This window comes from Salmo trutta, chromosome 18 (genome assembly GCF_901001165.1).
Source record: "Salmo trutta chromosome 18, fSalTru1.1, whole genome shotgun sequence".
In the NCBI taxonomy this organism is placed as follows: domain Eukaryota; kingdom Metazoa; phylum Chordata; class Actinopteri; order Salmoniformes; family Salmonidae; genus Salmo; species Salmo trutta.
In genome coordinates, this window is record NC_042974.1 from 31,062,064 (window position 1) to 31,079,353 (window position 17,290).

At 42.4% G+C, this 17,290-nt stretch overlaps 1 protein-coding gene across 13 annotated transcripts in view; it reads right to left on the bottom strand.

Annotated features, from left to right (window-relative positions):
- LOC115153189 (calcium/calmodulin-dependent protein kinase type II subunit gamma) overlaps nucleotides 1-17,290 on the bottom strand; it is a 136,411-nt gene that overhangs the window by 31,970 nt on the left and 87,151 nt on the right. For 7 of the 13 annotated variants that reach the window (XM_029698363.1, XM_029698360.1, XM_029698354.1 and 4 more), the window contains exons 10-14: nucleotides 17,108-17,230; nucleotides 16,841-16,924; nucleotides 16,689-16,731; nucleotides 15,769-15,828; nucleotides 9,577-9,620 (exon numbers count right to left, since the gene is read on the bottom strand). In XM_029698363.1, coding sequence (XP_029554223.1) covers nucleotides 9,577-9,620; nucleotides 15,769-15,828; nucleotides 16,689-16,731; nucleotides 16,841-16,924; nucleotides 17,108-17,230 — 354 coding nt within the window. Of the gene's footprint in view, nucleotides 1-6,611; nucleotides 6,645-9,576; nucleotides 9,621-15,768; nucleotides 15,829-16,688; nucleotides 16,732-16,840; nucleotides 16,925-17,107; nucleotides 17,231-17,290 lie in introns of all 13 variants that reach the window. The other 6 variants (XM_029698364.1, XM_029698361.1, XM_029698355.1 and 3 more) reach the window with 3 other exon arrangements.

The following is a 17,290-nucleotide window of genomic DNA, read 5'->3' on the forward strand; positions in this document are numbered from 1 at the left end:
AAATGTCTAGCAATGATCAACAACTAACTTGCAAAGTTCTTAGAGACTTACCGAGAAAGACTCACGGCTGTAATCTCTGCCAAAGGTGATTCACACTCTTGACTCAGGGGTGTGAATACTTATGTAGATCAGATATTTCTGTATTTCATTTTCAATACATTTGCAAACATTTCTAGAAACATGTTTTCATTATGGGTTATTGTACTGTACATGTGTGTAAATGGGTGAGCGAAACAAATACATGTAATCCATTTTTAATTATGTCTGTAACACAACAAAATGTGGAATAAGTCAAGGGGTATGAATACTTCCTGTAGGCACTGTCACTAAATTCGCAACTATCCGTTTAACAGAGAGGTTCTTTAGGAATTCATGAGAGGTGTTGAAATGTGTAGAGAAGTGTGTTCCGTCAATAAAAGGTTAACAGCAATATGCTGTTCAGGTTTCAACTGGTACTGAAATACTTAATGGTGACAAAATGACAGTGTAGCCTTTTGACACTCTCTGACGTGCTCACTGGTGCTCAATGCTCATATTCCCCAGAAATTGAACAGGAAAGTAGGCGTATGTCGCAAGTCACAACTTCACAGGAGAGTCGTTTGAATGTAAAAAAAAAAGTTTTTTAACAAAACGCATTTTTTGGCAGAAATGCCTTCTCGAACATGTGAACTTTCATATGTCTTAATAACAAACTTTAATGCCATCTGTAAATACGAATACAATTGTTAAATTAGGAGCCTAGTTGGTTAAGCCACAGAAAAAGACAGCAACCTTTCCGTTAGCCATGATTGGCTGAGATAATGAGTGGGCTGGACATGCCGAGAGATGAGTTTCAACACCGGTTGAATATAGCCGTAATTAAATTGTTGCCAGGAGCTCAGTTACGCTCTGGATAACATGAAAACAGCCCTGCTAGGGCGAGTAAAATGGTCAGAGTTTGTGTGGGGGCTAAAGCTTAAGATGTTTGTTATGGCATTGCACACGGTCAGTGTGAACCAGAGTGACTTGACAAAACAACAATGGGCCAAGCTAGCTGTACATACAAAACGGAAAGGACACAGGACATCTTATTTAATGAAAGGGGTTGCAGTCTGCCGTGAAGCTTTCATCCATGTATACGGGTAAGAGTCTAGTTACTGTTTGATATTATACAGTTGAAGTCAGAAGTTTACATACACCTTAGCCAAATACATTTAAACTCAGTTTTTCACAATTCCTGACATTTAATCCTAGTAAAAATTCCCTGTCTTAGGTCAGTTAGGATTACCACTTTATTTTATGAATGTGAAATGTCAGAATAATAGTAGCGAGAATGATTTATTTCAGCTTTTACTTCTTTCATCACATTCCCAGTGGGTCAGAGGTTTACATACACTCAATTAGTATTTGGTAGCATTGCCTTTAAACTGTTTAACTTGGGTCAAACATTTCGGGTAGCCTTCCACAAGTTTCCCACAATAAGTTGGGTGAATTTTGGCCCATTCCTCCTGACAGAGCTGGTGTAACAGTCAGGTTTGTAGGTCTCCTTGCTCGCACACACCTTTTCAGTTCTGCACACAAATTTTCTATAGGATTGAGGTCAGGGCTTTGTGATGGCCACTCCAATACCTTGACTGTGTTGTCCTTAAGCCATTTTGCCACAACTTTGGAAGTATGCTTGGGGTCCTTGTCCATTTGGAAGACCCATTTACGACCAAGCTTTAACTTCCTGACTGATGTCTTGAGATGTTGCTTCAATATATCCACATAATTTTCCTACATTTGTGAAGTGCACCAGTCCCTCCTGCAGCAAAGCACCCCCACAACATGTTGCTGCTACCCCCGTGCTTCACGGTTGGGATGGTGTTCTTCAGCCTGCAAGCCTCCCCTTTTTTCCTCCAAACATAACGATGGTCATTATGGCAAAACAGTTCTATTTTTGTTTCATCAGACCAGATGACATTTCTCCAAAAAGTACGATCATTGGGTTTGGTGGATGCCAGGAGAACGCTACCTGCCCCAATGCATAGTGCCAATTGTAAAGTTTGGTGGAGGAGGAATAATGGTCTGGGGCTGTTTTTCATGGTTTGGGCTAGGTCCTTTAGATTCAGGGAAATCTTAACTACAATGACATTTTAGATGATTCTGTGCTTCCAACTTTGTGGGGAAGGCCCTTTCCTGTTTCAGCATGACAATTCCCCTGTGCACAAAGCGAGGTCCATACAGAAATGGTTTGTCAAGATCGATGTGGAATACCTTGACTGGTCTGCAAAGAGCCATGCCCTCAACCCCATCAAACACCTTTGGGATGAATTGGAGCGCCGTCTGCAAGCCAGGCCTAATTGCCCGACTTCACTAATGCTCTTGTGGCTGAATGGAAGCAAATCCCTGCAGCAATGTTCCAACATCTAGTGGAAAGCCTTCCCAGAAGAGTGGAATCTATTATAGCAACAAAGGGAGTACCAACTCCTTCTTAATGCCCATGATTTTGGAATGAGATGTTCAAAAAGCATGTGTCCACATACTTTTGGCAATGTAGTGAACTAAAAGAGCACATTTTCCATAACCTGTTGGCAGGTAGGACTGGGGTCTGAACAGATAATTCAGCGCTTCCAATCTTTTCTATAACCTGTCATGTAAGAGATGTCTTCTTCAGGCTACTGTAAATGTGAGTTGTCTGCATAGACATACATGCCTGCAGTGTTTGGGTGGTGTGTTTGGGTGGTGTTTTTGCAGGGACAATTGTTGAATACTGTCTTCTGCACAGTACGCACTGCTTTAAATTTCAGCAGCAGTGTTTTCCCTTTAATACATAAAACGACTGCCTCTTGAAAGTCACAAGGAATTTGTAGGTCTGGAAAAGCTTGCTCTGAAGACATTGACACTTCTGTGCGAGCACATTAACATTCTTGACACTCTAAATGACGTTAGTGTTTTTCTTTCATTTCGGCTGCCTGGGTGAAGGCATTGAAATACATCCACAGGCACACCTCCAATTGACTCAAATGATGTCAATTAGCCTATCAGAAGCTTCTAAAGCCATGACATAATTTTCTGGAATTTTCCACGCTGTTTAAAGGCACAGTCAACTTACTGTATGTAAACTTCTGACCCAATGGAATTGTGATACAGTGAAATAATATGTCTGTAAACAATTGTTGGAAAAATTACTTGCGTCATGCACAAAGTAGATGTCCTAACCGACTTGCCAAAACTATAGCTTGTTTTCAAGAAATTTGTGGAATGGTTGAAAAACTAGTTTTAATGACTCCAACCTAAGTGTATGTAAACTTCTGACTTCAACTGTACGTTTCTAATTTTGTCAGAAAGTTGTGTTCATTGCGAGTTAAAGCTTGCTGTTAGCTAGCTAGCTGAAGTTCAATGGCTGGCTTGCTAGCTAAAATTGAACCTACTATATTTGGTTAACTTTAGCTAGCTATGACAATCAGTTTGTATTGCTAGTACTCTATGGTTTGGGATTATAGTTCATTGTTTAGCTAGCTAACGTTAACGTTACAGTTGATGTATGCGCTTTAGAATGTTTTAATTGCATGTCCTTTTCTCAATTAAATAATAGCCACTATTCAGTAATACCCACATACATGTATAACTGTCACTTTAGTGTTTGTTTTCTTCAATTTGTATCTTACATTTTGCATCATACCATTAATTCCGTTTACCTTCCTTTCCTCTGTCACGTCTGTGGAGTTGTTCCTGAGGGTCGCTAGCATTTGTGGATCATATTAGCCTATTTGAATCATTATGGAACTCAGACCACACATAGAAGTTTAAACCTGGAGCCTGGCGTACAGTTCACGACGACTAGAACGTTGTCATACAGTTCCATGATTAGTGAGGATTAGGGTGGATTTCTAGGACTATTATTCACACTTTATTGTACCCTTTTTTTCTACCTTCCAATATTTCATGGATTAAATATGACAACTTTCAGGACAAATCGCACCACTTTATTTTTTATTAATCAATATATTTAGTGCGTAAAACCTGGTTATTGTACCCTACAAAATCAGAGTAAATAATCTGAAACACAACCAAAACAAACAAATGTATCCAACAAATTTGTTGAGTCACAAGCTTGATGCAGTCATTGCTTTCTATGAATATGGGAACAAATACTTTTGACTACTGTAATACACATATAAGTGAATTTGTCCCCTAAAATGTTCAATGGTTCACCAGATATGGATTAAAATACCCTAAAATGAAAGGTGACAGTCTGCACTTTAACCTCATAGTCATTGTATTGTTACAAATCCAAAGTGAGGCAGTACAAAGCCAAAACAAGAAAAACTGAGTCACTGTCCCAATACTTTTGGAGTTCACTGTATTTAGATGGCTTTCTTTTCATTGATCCCTATATTCTGAACCTGTTCTCTCCATGTTTTCTAGTCAGTCTGTTGACAAAATTCTAATTAAAGGTACACCGTATTGAATGGGATGGTTTAAGATAAATGTACTGAAAACCCATTGTATGAAAACTCCACAAGAAAATCTGTTGGCCACCAAGTGGGAGGGTTTTCAATCGTTTAATTAAATGTATTTAGTGTGTGCATTGGAACCACGCCTGAAAAGCCCGGCATGCAGCTGCATAAGGTAAGTCTGAATACCAACTACTGAGAAGTGCCTCGGTAAGGCGACCGTAAGAAAAGCTTACATTTCCTGGTTCGGAATTGACCCAATACTGTATAGCCTACTGTATTTTTTACAGCTATTCTACATTGCATATCTTTTCATGGAGTGTGTATGGTGTTGTGAGGAGTGTGCAGAGGTGGTAAGCATGGGGTTTGAGGTAGTGCTGGTTTGGCGTGGTGCAGGGGGGCCAGAGAGGAAGGGGGCCCGGCTGTGGGATGGACCCTAATGATGCTCAGAGACATGTGAGGTAAGTAGGTGACTGCACATGCATGCACTGCACATCTCCTGTGCCCCACCCTTAACTAATTCCGGGACTCAAGGTCTGCAGCACTGCTGGATTTTATCCTTCCCCTCTAATCAGGGACTAATTCAGACCTGGGACAACAGGTGATTGGAATCTCTGGTCAATCAGTAACACTGATCAATCAATCAACTACCAGGAAGAAAATAAAACCAGAGGTAGTGCGGTACTCAAGGCATGGATTTGACTACCCCTGTCCTGTGGGTCACTACAGAGAGGCTGGGATTGGATAACAATTTCAGTGTGTCCCCAAAATATGTATTGTTCACAAGAGACAAGTGAAGTCTCCACCCATTTTAATTTCTACTGGGTTGTTGCTGCTAAAGATTCTTTTGCGGGCAACCAAGACAGAAAAAACAAAAGTTGGAAAAAAGAGAGTCTCTTGAAGGAGAAAAAAAACATGAGCTTCCAATAAATACTCCAAGACTTGAGAAATAAAGAATACAAAAAATTGATATTTACAACTGCACAAATGCCCCCTATTCCTGTTGCTAGGCCAAGCCTGCTGCCATGGGACACATTGCCATGGTGGTGGTAATAAGTATGTGTGGTGGGGTGGGGGGGTCCTCAGAGAGAAAGAGTCCATTTTCAAACAGATCCTGAAAAGCCTGCTTAAAATGTTCTCTCTCCTATACAGAACAAATGTCCTATTTCTTTTCCGCTGCAGTTCTTTTATGGCCCATTTTTTTCTGATGTTTGGAGGGTTGTCAGGGAGAGAGCCTTGTTTGGGGTTTGAGTTTTTGGCTTGGCACTGACCTACAGCTTCCTTCTAGGCAACCCTGGAGCTGTGAGCCGAGGTGAGGGGTGAGGGGACCTACTCTGTGGGGAGACAGTAAGCTAGTCCATAGGCAGGTAGGCTTGGGCTGGCTGCTAGGGTGAGCATTGACGGGGAATGCAGATGCAGGGAGGGAATTGTGTGTGTGTGTGTGTGTGTGTGTGTCTGTGTGTGTGTGTGTGTGTGTGTGTGTGTGTCTTGGGGACTCTTTTCCTCAGAGAGAAAGAGTGACTTGTGTGTCCCTTTTCAAACAGATCCTGAAAATGTTCTCTCTCCTATTAAGAACGAATGTCCCGTAGGCTATGTCCAGCGTCTAAAAAAAACCTTGAACTCCATCTATGCCTGCTCTTTGGAGGGTTGTGAGGGAGAGACCTTGGCTATGGTTTGGAGTTTGAGTTTCTGGCTTGGCACTGACCTACAGTACAGCTTCCTTCTAGGCAACCCTGGAGCTGTGAGCCGAGGTGAGTGGTGAGGGGACCTACTCTGTGGGGAGACAGTAGGCTAGTCCATAGGCAGGTAGGCTTGGGCTGGTTGCTTGGGAGAGCATTGATGGGGAATGCAGATTGTGTGTGTGTGTGTGTGTGTGTGTGTGTGTGTGTGTGTGTGTGTGTGTGTGTGTGTGTGTGTGTGTGTGTGTGTGTGTGTGTGTGTGTGTGTGTGTGTGTGTGTGTGTGTGTGCATGTACAGTACGTGAGAGTGTGTATGTGCGTTTTAGCCCATGTACAGTAGGTATGGGTTCTGTGGAAGGGAAATGGTTCTGGTGGTGAGAATGTTGGGGGATGTTGGATGGAGTTGAGAGAGCCAATGGAATTCCAACAAGACAAACTGCCACAGACCCTCTAGCACCTCAACCGAGAGCGAAAGAGAGAGAGAGAGAGAGTGAAAAGACAGAGCAGATCTCACCATTAAACAAACACTGGAGCTGGACTTCCTTTTCTGAACAGATAGCAACAGAGAGGAGGGGAAAAACAGGGAATCATAGGGAAAAAGGAACCAATAAAAATAGGACAAATAAAGCTCCCAGTTAGATCCCAAAGAGAAAGAAAGCACCACAAGAGCTTTGAGAGGGACAAATGGGAAACATAGAGGGAGGGCTTCCCACCAGTAAAACAAAATGACATAGCTTTAAAGCAATATGGATCTATTAACTTCAGGATCGGTGGGTCCCTCACGGGACGGTTGAGCTAGCGTAGGCTAATGCGATTAGCATGAGGTTGTAAGAACATGAACATTTCCCAGGACATAGACATATCTGATATTGGCAGAAAGCTTAAATTCTTGTTAATCTAACTGCACTGTTCAATTTACAGTAGCTACTGCAGTGAAAGAATACCATGTCATTGTTTGAGCAGAGTGCACATTTATGAACTTGAAAAGTTATTAATAAACCAATTAGGCACATTTGGGCAGTCTTGATACAACATTTTGAACAGAAATGCAATGGTTCATTGGATCAGTCCAAAACGTTGCACATACACTGCAGCCATCTGGTGGCCAAAGTCTACATTGTGCCTGGGCTGGAATAATACATTATGGCCTTTCCCTTGCATTTCAAAGATGATGGTCCAAAAAAAAAAAACGGTTGTTTTTTTCTTTGTATTTTCTTTTACCTGATCTAATGTGTTATATTCTTCTACATTCCTTTCGCATTTCCACAAACTTCAGTGATTCCTTTCAAATGGTATCAAGAATATGCATATCCTTGCTTCAATGCCTGAGCTACAGGCATTTAGATTTGGGTATGTCATTTTAGGTGAAAATTGAAAAAAAGGGGCAGATCCTTATTAATATTCGACACATTTTGCCAGCTAAAATAAAATGGTTTGAAAATCTCCTGGAACTTAAATTCTTAATGTGTGTGTGCACGTGATGTAACCTTAAGGTGTACTTAGTTGTTGTCATGATATCTTATCCATTCATGCCTTATTTTATATATATATATATATATATATATATATATATATATATTATATATATATATATATATATATATATATAGTTGATATTTGTAACTTGACCAACGATATCGTGCCACAGCCGGCCATGATTACAAACACCTGCATGTGTCCAATGGAAACCTATATTTAAGCAATAAGGGGCGAGGAGGTGTGGTATATGGCCAATATACCATGGCTAAGGGCTGTTCTTGTGTGCGATGCAACGCAGAGTGCCTGGATACAGCCCTTAGCCATGGGATATTGCAGTGGTTGAAAAAGTACCCAATTGTCGTACTTGAGTAAAAGTAAAGATACCTTAATAGAAAATGACTCAAGTAAAAGTGAAAGTCACCCAGTAAAATATTACTTGAGTAAAAAGCAAAAAGTATTTGGTTTTAAATATACTTACGTATCAAAAGTAAAAGTATAAATCATTTCAAATTCCTTATATTAAGCAAAGCAGACGGCACCATTGAATGTTTTATTTTACATTCACGGATAGCCAGGGGCACACTCCAACACTCAGACATAATTTACAAATGAAGCATTTGTGTTTAGTGAGTCCGCCAGATCAGAGGCAGTAGGGACGACCAGGGATGTTCTCTTGATAAGTGCATGAATTGGACCATTTTCCTGTCCTGCTAAGCTTTCAAAATGGAATGAGTACTTTTGGGTGTAAGGGAAATTGCATGGAGTAAAAAGTACATTACTTTCTTTAGGAATGTAGTGAAGTAAAAGTAAAAGTAGTCAAAAATATAAATAGTAAAGTAAAGTACAGATACCCAGAAAAATGACTACTGGTATATTGGCCATATACCACAAACCCCTGAGGTGCCTTATTGCTATTATAAACTTGTTACCAACGTAATTAGAGCAGTAAAAATAAATGCTTTGTCATACCTGTGATATATGGTCTGATATACCACGGCTGTTAGCCAATCAGCATTCAGGGCTCGAACCACCCAGTTTAGAAATACTTGTGGCCTGCGTTGTTTGACATGAAACCCTGATAAAGACAGCTTAGCTGTCAAACATTGGTGAATAAATATTTGCATCGGTGCTATAACGGTGTGCAGCTTTCCTTTTTCATGTTAAGGTGGGTTGTGTTGCTTTAAACCTGGGTATTGTTTGGCCTTTGTCGATCACGGCACTTCACTGCATGCACTGACTCCTTGTTGAAAACCAACTATGGTTGAACATGGAGATCTCTCAGATCACTTAGGATCAGAGGAGAGGTTCGCTGTACCACAGGAATGGTGGAAGAGATCATGCTTAGCTAGGTCCATAACGCCTGTCCATAACGCAGGTTCTTTGTTCCTCTTTAGTTGCACAGAAAAATTGACTTTTAACTCCATTCTCCCGTTCTCAAAGGTGAAATGAACTGTCCATCAGCTGCCAGCTACAACTCATTGGTCCCTCAGGGGCCCACGGTAGGAACTAGTGGACAAAAAAAGCATTATTGCCTTCCTGTGCTAGCTGTCTGCACACAGTCACACACATCCACACACACAAACATACACAAACACACTCACACACATACACACAAATCATAACTTTACTATGGGTGTAGACTATATACCCTTTACAATCTGGACAGCTGAGATGGACAGTGAAGTAATATTTACCTATAATAACCTTGTATCATTCCCCCTAGCAAGTGATAATATTATTTCCACTGTCTGTCATTTTATATACATTACAGACACCGAGTTGTGAGATGTCTTAAGATGTCTTGCGGAGAGACCAAAACGCTTTTCTCTCCATTCCAACAGTATACACAGGAAATCTGTCTCCTAACGCCAACACACTTCTCAGGGAGAGGGAGATATAGCAAGAGCAGAAGAGAGAGAGAGAGGAGAGAGAGACAGAAAGAGCATTCAAAAGACAGAGAAAAATGGAAGAGGCACAGAATTTCCATACAGCTCACTTACCTTCACTCCACCATCCGATTTTTTGTTTAGTAAACTTTTGCATGCTGAAACAGAAGAGGAAGAGGGACAGACGTTAAGGACATGACTAACCTAACATAGCAGGCATTAAGGAAACGCCTGAGCGAGGTCCCCACATCCGGTTTCCAGGGGAAAAGGAAGCTAGGTTGAAGATACTGTATCCCTGAAAACCGGATGTTTCCGGTTTCTACCGACCCGCATCAATCAACCTGGAACCATAATACTGTAGGAGAACATAGGTCAGAAAAATAGAGGACAGTGATGTCACAAGTCTCTGTGGTCCCCGAGGTGAAGAACTGCTCAGGAGTCATCTGATGCTCGAGACTTGAACAGTAAATACTGTAGGGAGTAGGGTATGTACAGTGAGAACAGGGTGGTACTACACAGTACCGTTTCCATTTTAGCATGCCCCACAGACATATTATCACATACAGGTACATTGTCTCCACGCCACACACACTGTACATACATTACAGCACAGTGCAAACGCTCACATAGAAAAAGAAAAACGACAGAGAGAGAGAGAGAGAGCCACATAAACAGAAAGAGACGGGGCAAAAACCCTCACACACATATATGATAACCATCAATCAGGTTTCAAAGACACAAGTAGGAAGGAGGGCAAGGAAGAAAAAAAACACAAGATAAAAAATCAATATTCGGTATCTTGATCTTCATATAAAGTGACAACGACGACTGCAGGCAAACATTGGTCTCAGGCTCGTTCGCAGGTGCTTCATGCGATAAGGTGCTTCGTGGGTCATATCATAAGCTCGGCATGCATTATCCACAGCAAACTAAGAGCTCCCAGAGTGCAGCTCAGTTAAAGAGTGCATCATAGGGATAAAAGGGCCTGCTGCCTGGTATAGATTGGATCCAAGCATCTAAAGACTGTATTGCTGGGGTAAGTTGTAAGCAGTATATCCTCTTTCAACCGCTGCAATTAAAAGAAGTGAATACCATCTATCATCGTTGTAAGATCACGCTCAGGCGGTCAGAAACAAGTCACCAAACAAACAGCAACAGAAAGGGCAGGGCCAGGGTCCAAGTGTTAGACCAGCCAACTCAAGCGGCCAGTGAGAGAAGGTACAGACAGGAAGAAATCAAATGGAGCAAGCAAGATGCCAGAGATAAAGAGAGAGAGAAATCAGAACCCCCCCCGGTGCATCTGGTAACCCATGCAGGCTGACAGAGGCACAGATACATGCTGGCTTGCTGGAGGTACCAGGCCATGCAGAGGAATGCTGTGGGATATAGGCATAGATAGACTGGGCTTATTTGCGAGGCAAAGGTAGGGGGTGGGTAACCGATTGTTTGTTTTTAGTCCTTTTTCAGTTTTTTACAATCACTTTGGCACTAATTTCGGAACCTTGATGTCATTTTTCAAAACTCTAGACACAAAACTCACAACCACTGATCAAAATGCACATTTTTTAAAACTAACACTTTTTCCAATTGCTTGGATACAATACACATACAGCTAAGATCATTTGTTCATTGAACTAAAATCACCTGTTCAAAATGACACAACTTAACATCAAAGTATTACCATTTCAAAATGCAATTCACACATTACATCTGAGATGACTGTCTATTCATTTCATTACAATGATCTAACTATCAATTGATACAACTGATCAAAATGATAAGTAGCTGTTGCATTACTCTTAATGCATAGTTTTATTAAGGAAACTGACAAACAATATTCCATGTTTAGATCATGAAAGTTTCAGGATAACGAGATCCATTGACACCACTTACTGTGGAACATGAACCAATTGGACTATATTATCTATGGATGTAATATTTCATCATCATTCTTTATCAGACACTGTTTCTATGGTCCCATGTACCACTTGTCCAGACCATGTTTTCAGATTTGACATTACTGTACACTCTCATGCCACTTTATTAGGTACACCTATCTAGTACTGGGTAGGACCCCCTTTTGCCTCCACAACAGCCTGAATTATTCATGGTGTTGTACGTTAAGAGATGCCCTTCTGCACACCACTGTTTTAAACAGCTGTTATTTGAGCATTTGTGGCCTTTCTGTTAGCTTGAATGAGTCTGGACATTCTCCTCTGACCTCTCTCATTAACACAGTGTTTCCGCCCACAGAACTGCCGCTCACTGAATGCGTTTTGTTTATCGCACCATTCTCTGTAAACTCTAGACTGTAGTGCGTAAAAATCCCAGGAAGGCAGCTGTTTCTGAGATGCTGGAATCACCATGTGTGGCATCAACAATCATACCACGGTCAAAGTTGCTTAGATTACTCATCTTGTCCGTTCTAATGTTTGGTCGAACAACATCTAAAGCTCTCTACTCCATATACTCTATATATTGAGCTGCAGGCAGCCCCATGATTCGCTGTTCGAATGTAACCGTCCTTGATGATCTAAATCAGGTCTATAGAGCTGATGGCGTGACCTATGTCATTGTGTGGGATAATGTCAGGTTCCACCATGCTCAAATGGTGCAAGCATGGTTTCAGGCCCATCCACAATTTACCACCCTGTACTTACCCCCATACTCTCCTTTCCTTAACCCGATTGAGGATATTTTCTCCACATGGAGGTGGAAGGTATATGATAGGCGCCCTCACGAACAAGCCACCCTTCTCCAGGCCATGGATGACACATACAATGACATCACGGCAGACCAGCGTCAGGCCTGGATTCGCCTGAAGATCCTTCCCAAGATGTTTGTCTAATGAAAACATCCATTGTGATGTGGATGAGAACCTGTGGCCAAATCCACAAGACAGGGTTGATGGAAATATAGAAGTTCAGTAATCAATCTATTGTTTTGCTTTTGACAGTAAGCCAGGTGAGGAACACTGCAGTTGACGTTTTACTGTAGTTTTTTTCTTTTTTGTAGCTAATTATTTTTGCTTTGATTCAAAGAAACCTATGTTGTGATTGTATTGTATTTCATCAATACATTTCATATTTGGTTCAATGATTCCACTGTGTCTGTAGTATTCTCTCTACTAGTCCTTTTACAGTGATGTATTTGCATGTAGTACCATAATGAAACATGTATCACATATTTTGTACTACAATATTTAATGATTGTACAAACAACTACACAGTGAAACTATCGGTATCTTGTGTGTGGGTGATCTAAATGAATGTTCCTATGGTATTTGATGATAAATGAGTTATTTGAACTGATGATTCTGCAAGTGTAAGGTTTCTTTAAAGATATGAATGCACAATGCAATGTTTTGAACATTGGACAGCTGTGTTACAAGTGATGACCATTTTGAGTTTTGTGTCTGGAGTTTTGAAAAATGACCACAAGGTTCTGGAATTAGTGCCAAAGTGACTGTTAAAAACTGTAATTAGAGCCAAAACTGCCCAAATGTTTGTTGACAAAGCTTTATTTGGTGGAAAGAAAGAGAGACACGCTCACATTCCGAAGTATGTAGACTGGCACGCATATTGTGCATGCACATACACACATTGTCCTGTTGTGTCAGTGCTGTGACTGAGTGTGCATTAACTAGGTTATGTTACAGGTCTGAAATCAGTCTGAATAAACGGAGAGAAAGTAAGACCAGTGTCAGCGGCAACGACATGCATAAGGTAAAGTCAAATAGATAATGCACCTGACAATTGGAATTATTATGGAAAGGAGATTGTTGTGTGCTCTCACACAGCAGGGGTACGGCTGAAGGAGTTAGAGGCACAGCCTCAGGCCAGCCTGAATATAGCAGACTAACTGCATTTCCTCTCCGACATCTTCCCTGATTTGGTGAGAGTGTGTGTGTGCCTATGTGTGGATGTGTGAGTGTGTATGTGTGAGTGTGTGTGTGTGTGTGTGTGTGTGTGTGTGTGTGTGTGTGTGTGTGTGTGTGTGTGTGTGTGTGTGTGTGTGTGTGTGTGTGTGTGTGTGTGTGTGTGTGTGTGTGGATGTGTGAGTGTATGTGCGTGTGTGTGTGTGGGCGGGTGTGTGTGCATATGTGTGTGTGTGTGGGTGTGTGTGCGCATGTGTGTGCGTGTGTGTGTGTGGATGTGTGACCATAAAAATTATGGCTATCCCCTTCTGTTCTAATGTCAGTGGAACATCACACAGTCCTAATGCATTGTCATCTATCCATGGCTCATGAATACGAAACCATAATGCATTCTGAGTGTCACATTGTCAGTTACAGTGCCTTGCGAAAGTATTCGTTCCCCTTGAACTTTTCGACCTTTTGCCACATTTCAGGCTTCAAACATAAAGATATAAAACTGTAATTTTTTGTGAAGAATCAACAACAAGTGGGACACAATTATGAAGTTGAACGAAATTTATTGGATATTTCAAACTTTTTTAACAAATAAAAAGCTGAAAAATTGTCCGTGCAAAATTATTCAGCCCCTTTACTTTCAGTGCAGCAAACTCTCTCCAGAAGTTCAGTGAGGATCTCTGAATGATCCAATGTTGACCTAAATGACTAATGATGATAAATAGAATCCACCTGTGTGTAATCAAGTCTCCGTATAAATGCACCTGCTCTGTGATAGTCTCAGAGGTCCGTTTAAAGCGCAGAGAGCATCATGAGAACAAGGAACACACCAGGCAGGTCCGAGATACTGTTGTGGAGAAGTTTAAAGACGGATTTGGATACAAAAAGATTTCCCAAGCTTTAAACATCTCAAAGAGCACTGTGCAAGCGATAATATTGAAATGGAAGGAGTATCAGACCACTGCAAATCTACGAAGACCCGGCCGTCCCTCTAAACTTTCAGCTCATACAAGGAGAAGACTGATCAGAGATGCAGCCAAGAGGCCCATGATCACTCTGGATGAACTGCAGAGATCTACAGCTGAGGTGGGAGACTCTGTCCATAGGACAACAATCAGTCGTATACTGCACAAATCTGGCCTTTATGGAAGAGTGGCAAGAAGAAAGCCATTTCTTAAAGATATCCATAAAAAGTGTCGTTTAAAGTTTGCCACTAGCCACCTGGGAGACACACCAAACATGTGGAAGAAGGTGCTCTGGTCAGATGAAACCAAAATTGAACTTTTTGGCAACAATGCAAAACGTTATGTTTGGCGTAAAAGCAACACAGCTCATCACCCTGAACACAACATCCCCACTGTCAAACATGGTGGTGGCAGCATCATGGTTTGGGCCTGCTTTTCTTCAGCAGGGGCAGGGAAGATGGTTAAAATTGATGGGAAGATGGATGGAGCCAAATACAGGACCATTCTGGAAGAAAACCTGATGGAGTCTGCAAAAGACCTGAGACTGGGACGGAGATTTGTCTTCCAACAAGACAATGATCCAAAACATAAAGCAAAATCTACAATAGAATGGTTCAGAAATAAACATATCCAGGTGTTAGAATGGCCAAGTCAAAGTCCAGACCTGAATCCAATCGAGAATCTGTGGAAAGAACTGAAAACTGCTGTTCACAAACGCTCTCCATCCAACCTCACTGAGCTCGAGCTGTTTTGCAAGGAGGAATGGGCAAAAATTTCAGTCTCTCGATGTGCAAAACTGATAGAGACATACCCCAAGCGACTTACAGCTGTAATCGCAGCAAAAGGTGGCGCTACAAAGTATTAACTTAAGGGGGCTGAATAATTTTGCACGGCCAATTTTTCAGTTTTTTATTTGTTAAAAAAGTTTGAAATATCCAATAAATTTCGTTCCACTTCATAATTGTGTCCCACTTGTTGTTGATTCTTCACAAAAAATTACAGTTTTATATCTTTATGTTTGAAGCCTGAAATGTGGCAAAAGGTCGAAAAGTTCAAGGGGGCCGAATACTTTCGCAAGGCACTGTACCAGGTACCTGCCTGCAAAACACCATAACAAGGCTGTGACAGGTCTTAAAATCATATGCATGGCCCCATAGGACAAAGTGTCAGTAAAGCACAGGTTAGGGTCCTGCGTTCTAAGCCTTAGGTAGGGCCAGCCTTGGTCCATAGTCATGGATCACTCAGAGGGTGTAGTGCGGGCATGGAGAGGGAAGGAGGTGGTTTGGGGGGCAGCGGGTGTTGTGTGTGTAAAAGGCCACTCCGGAGCAGTACAGTACGTGCCAGTGTGCGGGCTGGTGGGGCAACCAAGCAGGTCAGTGGCTGGCACACCGGGCCACATGCTAACCAGACCAGTGGGCAGTGTAGGCACAGTACCAGGTTGCTGCGGCTCCCCTGCCCTGACTGACATACCTTCTGAAGCCAGAGCAGCCGTGCTGGTGGTGGCTGCGGGGCTGGTGTGCTGTCGGCCCACTATTGGACAGAGAGGCATTCAGTTGGGAGGGATCAACCAGGGGATAGGCGGAGCCTCTATAGAGCACAGTGTCACTTCCTTCTTTGAGTGCCTGGCCCCAGCTTCACACAACTCACCCACCATTTTCACATCATGGTGGTGGGGGGATACATACATCCATGGGCTCCAAACTGTACATCCTACCAGATACCGATACTTACCCCAGTGTGCACACTCAATGTTAGCAAAAACACCTTCAACGGCCCATCGTTGATCACAACCGGTTATTCAAAAATAGCCACACAAAACACCGTGAGATCGACAAGTGACAGCTACGCGGTGTTATGAAGCAACATTGTACACACAACACTAGTTTCTTACGAGCACAGAGCTCTATGACTAATGTCTGTCCTCCGCGAAAGCGCTTTACAGACCGGCCTTCGGACGTGGCTGAGACAAGCTTTTTCACGTGCTGCGAGGAAACCTGGGCCGTAGGACATGACTTAGTATCCCAGGATTCTTGGGACGCAGGTGGCTGTGGATTCATACAAGGACAAACAACCTACTCTACACGTCTGCAGTTTACAACGCTCCTTATTACGAATGACATGATCGTATTTATAACGTCTGTATGACAACGGAAACCTCAACGCATCTACTCATGACATTTCTGCATCAGAGACATTATACTAAGTCTTCAGTTTCCTCTCTAAGGGAAATTCAATCGGAGGTAAGGGCACCAAACCCGCTTTACATTACTCAACACTTCTGAACAGACAGAATGTATCATTGTCTATCGTGGGATTATTTTTGACTTACTAGAACTTAGAACGATGCTAATGCCGTTCTAAATGCGAACCCCCCAGATGCCCCCCCTCACCTGAGAAGTTTCTGGTCACCAGCATGGTGGTAAGGATGGCTCCCTGGGGAAGACACAGAATACAAGGTTAGTGCAAAGGACAAGGGGTGTATACAATCTCTCGAACACAACAGATGGGATATACGTGTGCATCCGTGCGTGTCTGCACACACCTTGAGTTTTCTCCTGGCGTTGAACTTGCGCAGGCACTCCACGGTCTCTTGACGATGCATCATGGAAGCCACAGTGGAGCGTTGCTGGATCGGGGGGAAGAGGAGGACAGGAGAGCGGAGATTAAACAACAGGTCAATGACTAGGCCGTGGCAGCACCCGTTACGAAGGTATGATGGTGCCAACGTCACCGGAATGTAGCACCGATTCCATCCTCAAGTAAAACCCAAGGTGAATGACGTGTCAGTGACGGTGATGGGGTGACTTACGCAGACCCATGGGTGCTTGAGGGCCTGGTCAGCAGTGATCCTCTTGGTAGGGTTGATAGTCAGCATCTGGTTGATCAGGTTCTTGGCTTCGGGGGTCACTGTGTCCCACTCTGGGGAGGGAAACTGGGAGGGAGAGAGAGGAGGGATGAGGGGAGAGAGAGAGAGAGCGAAAGAGAGAGAAAG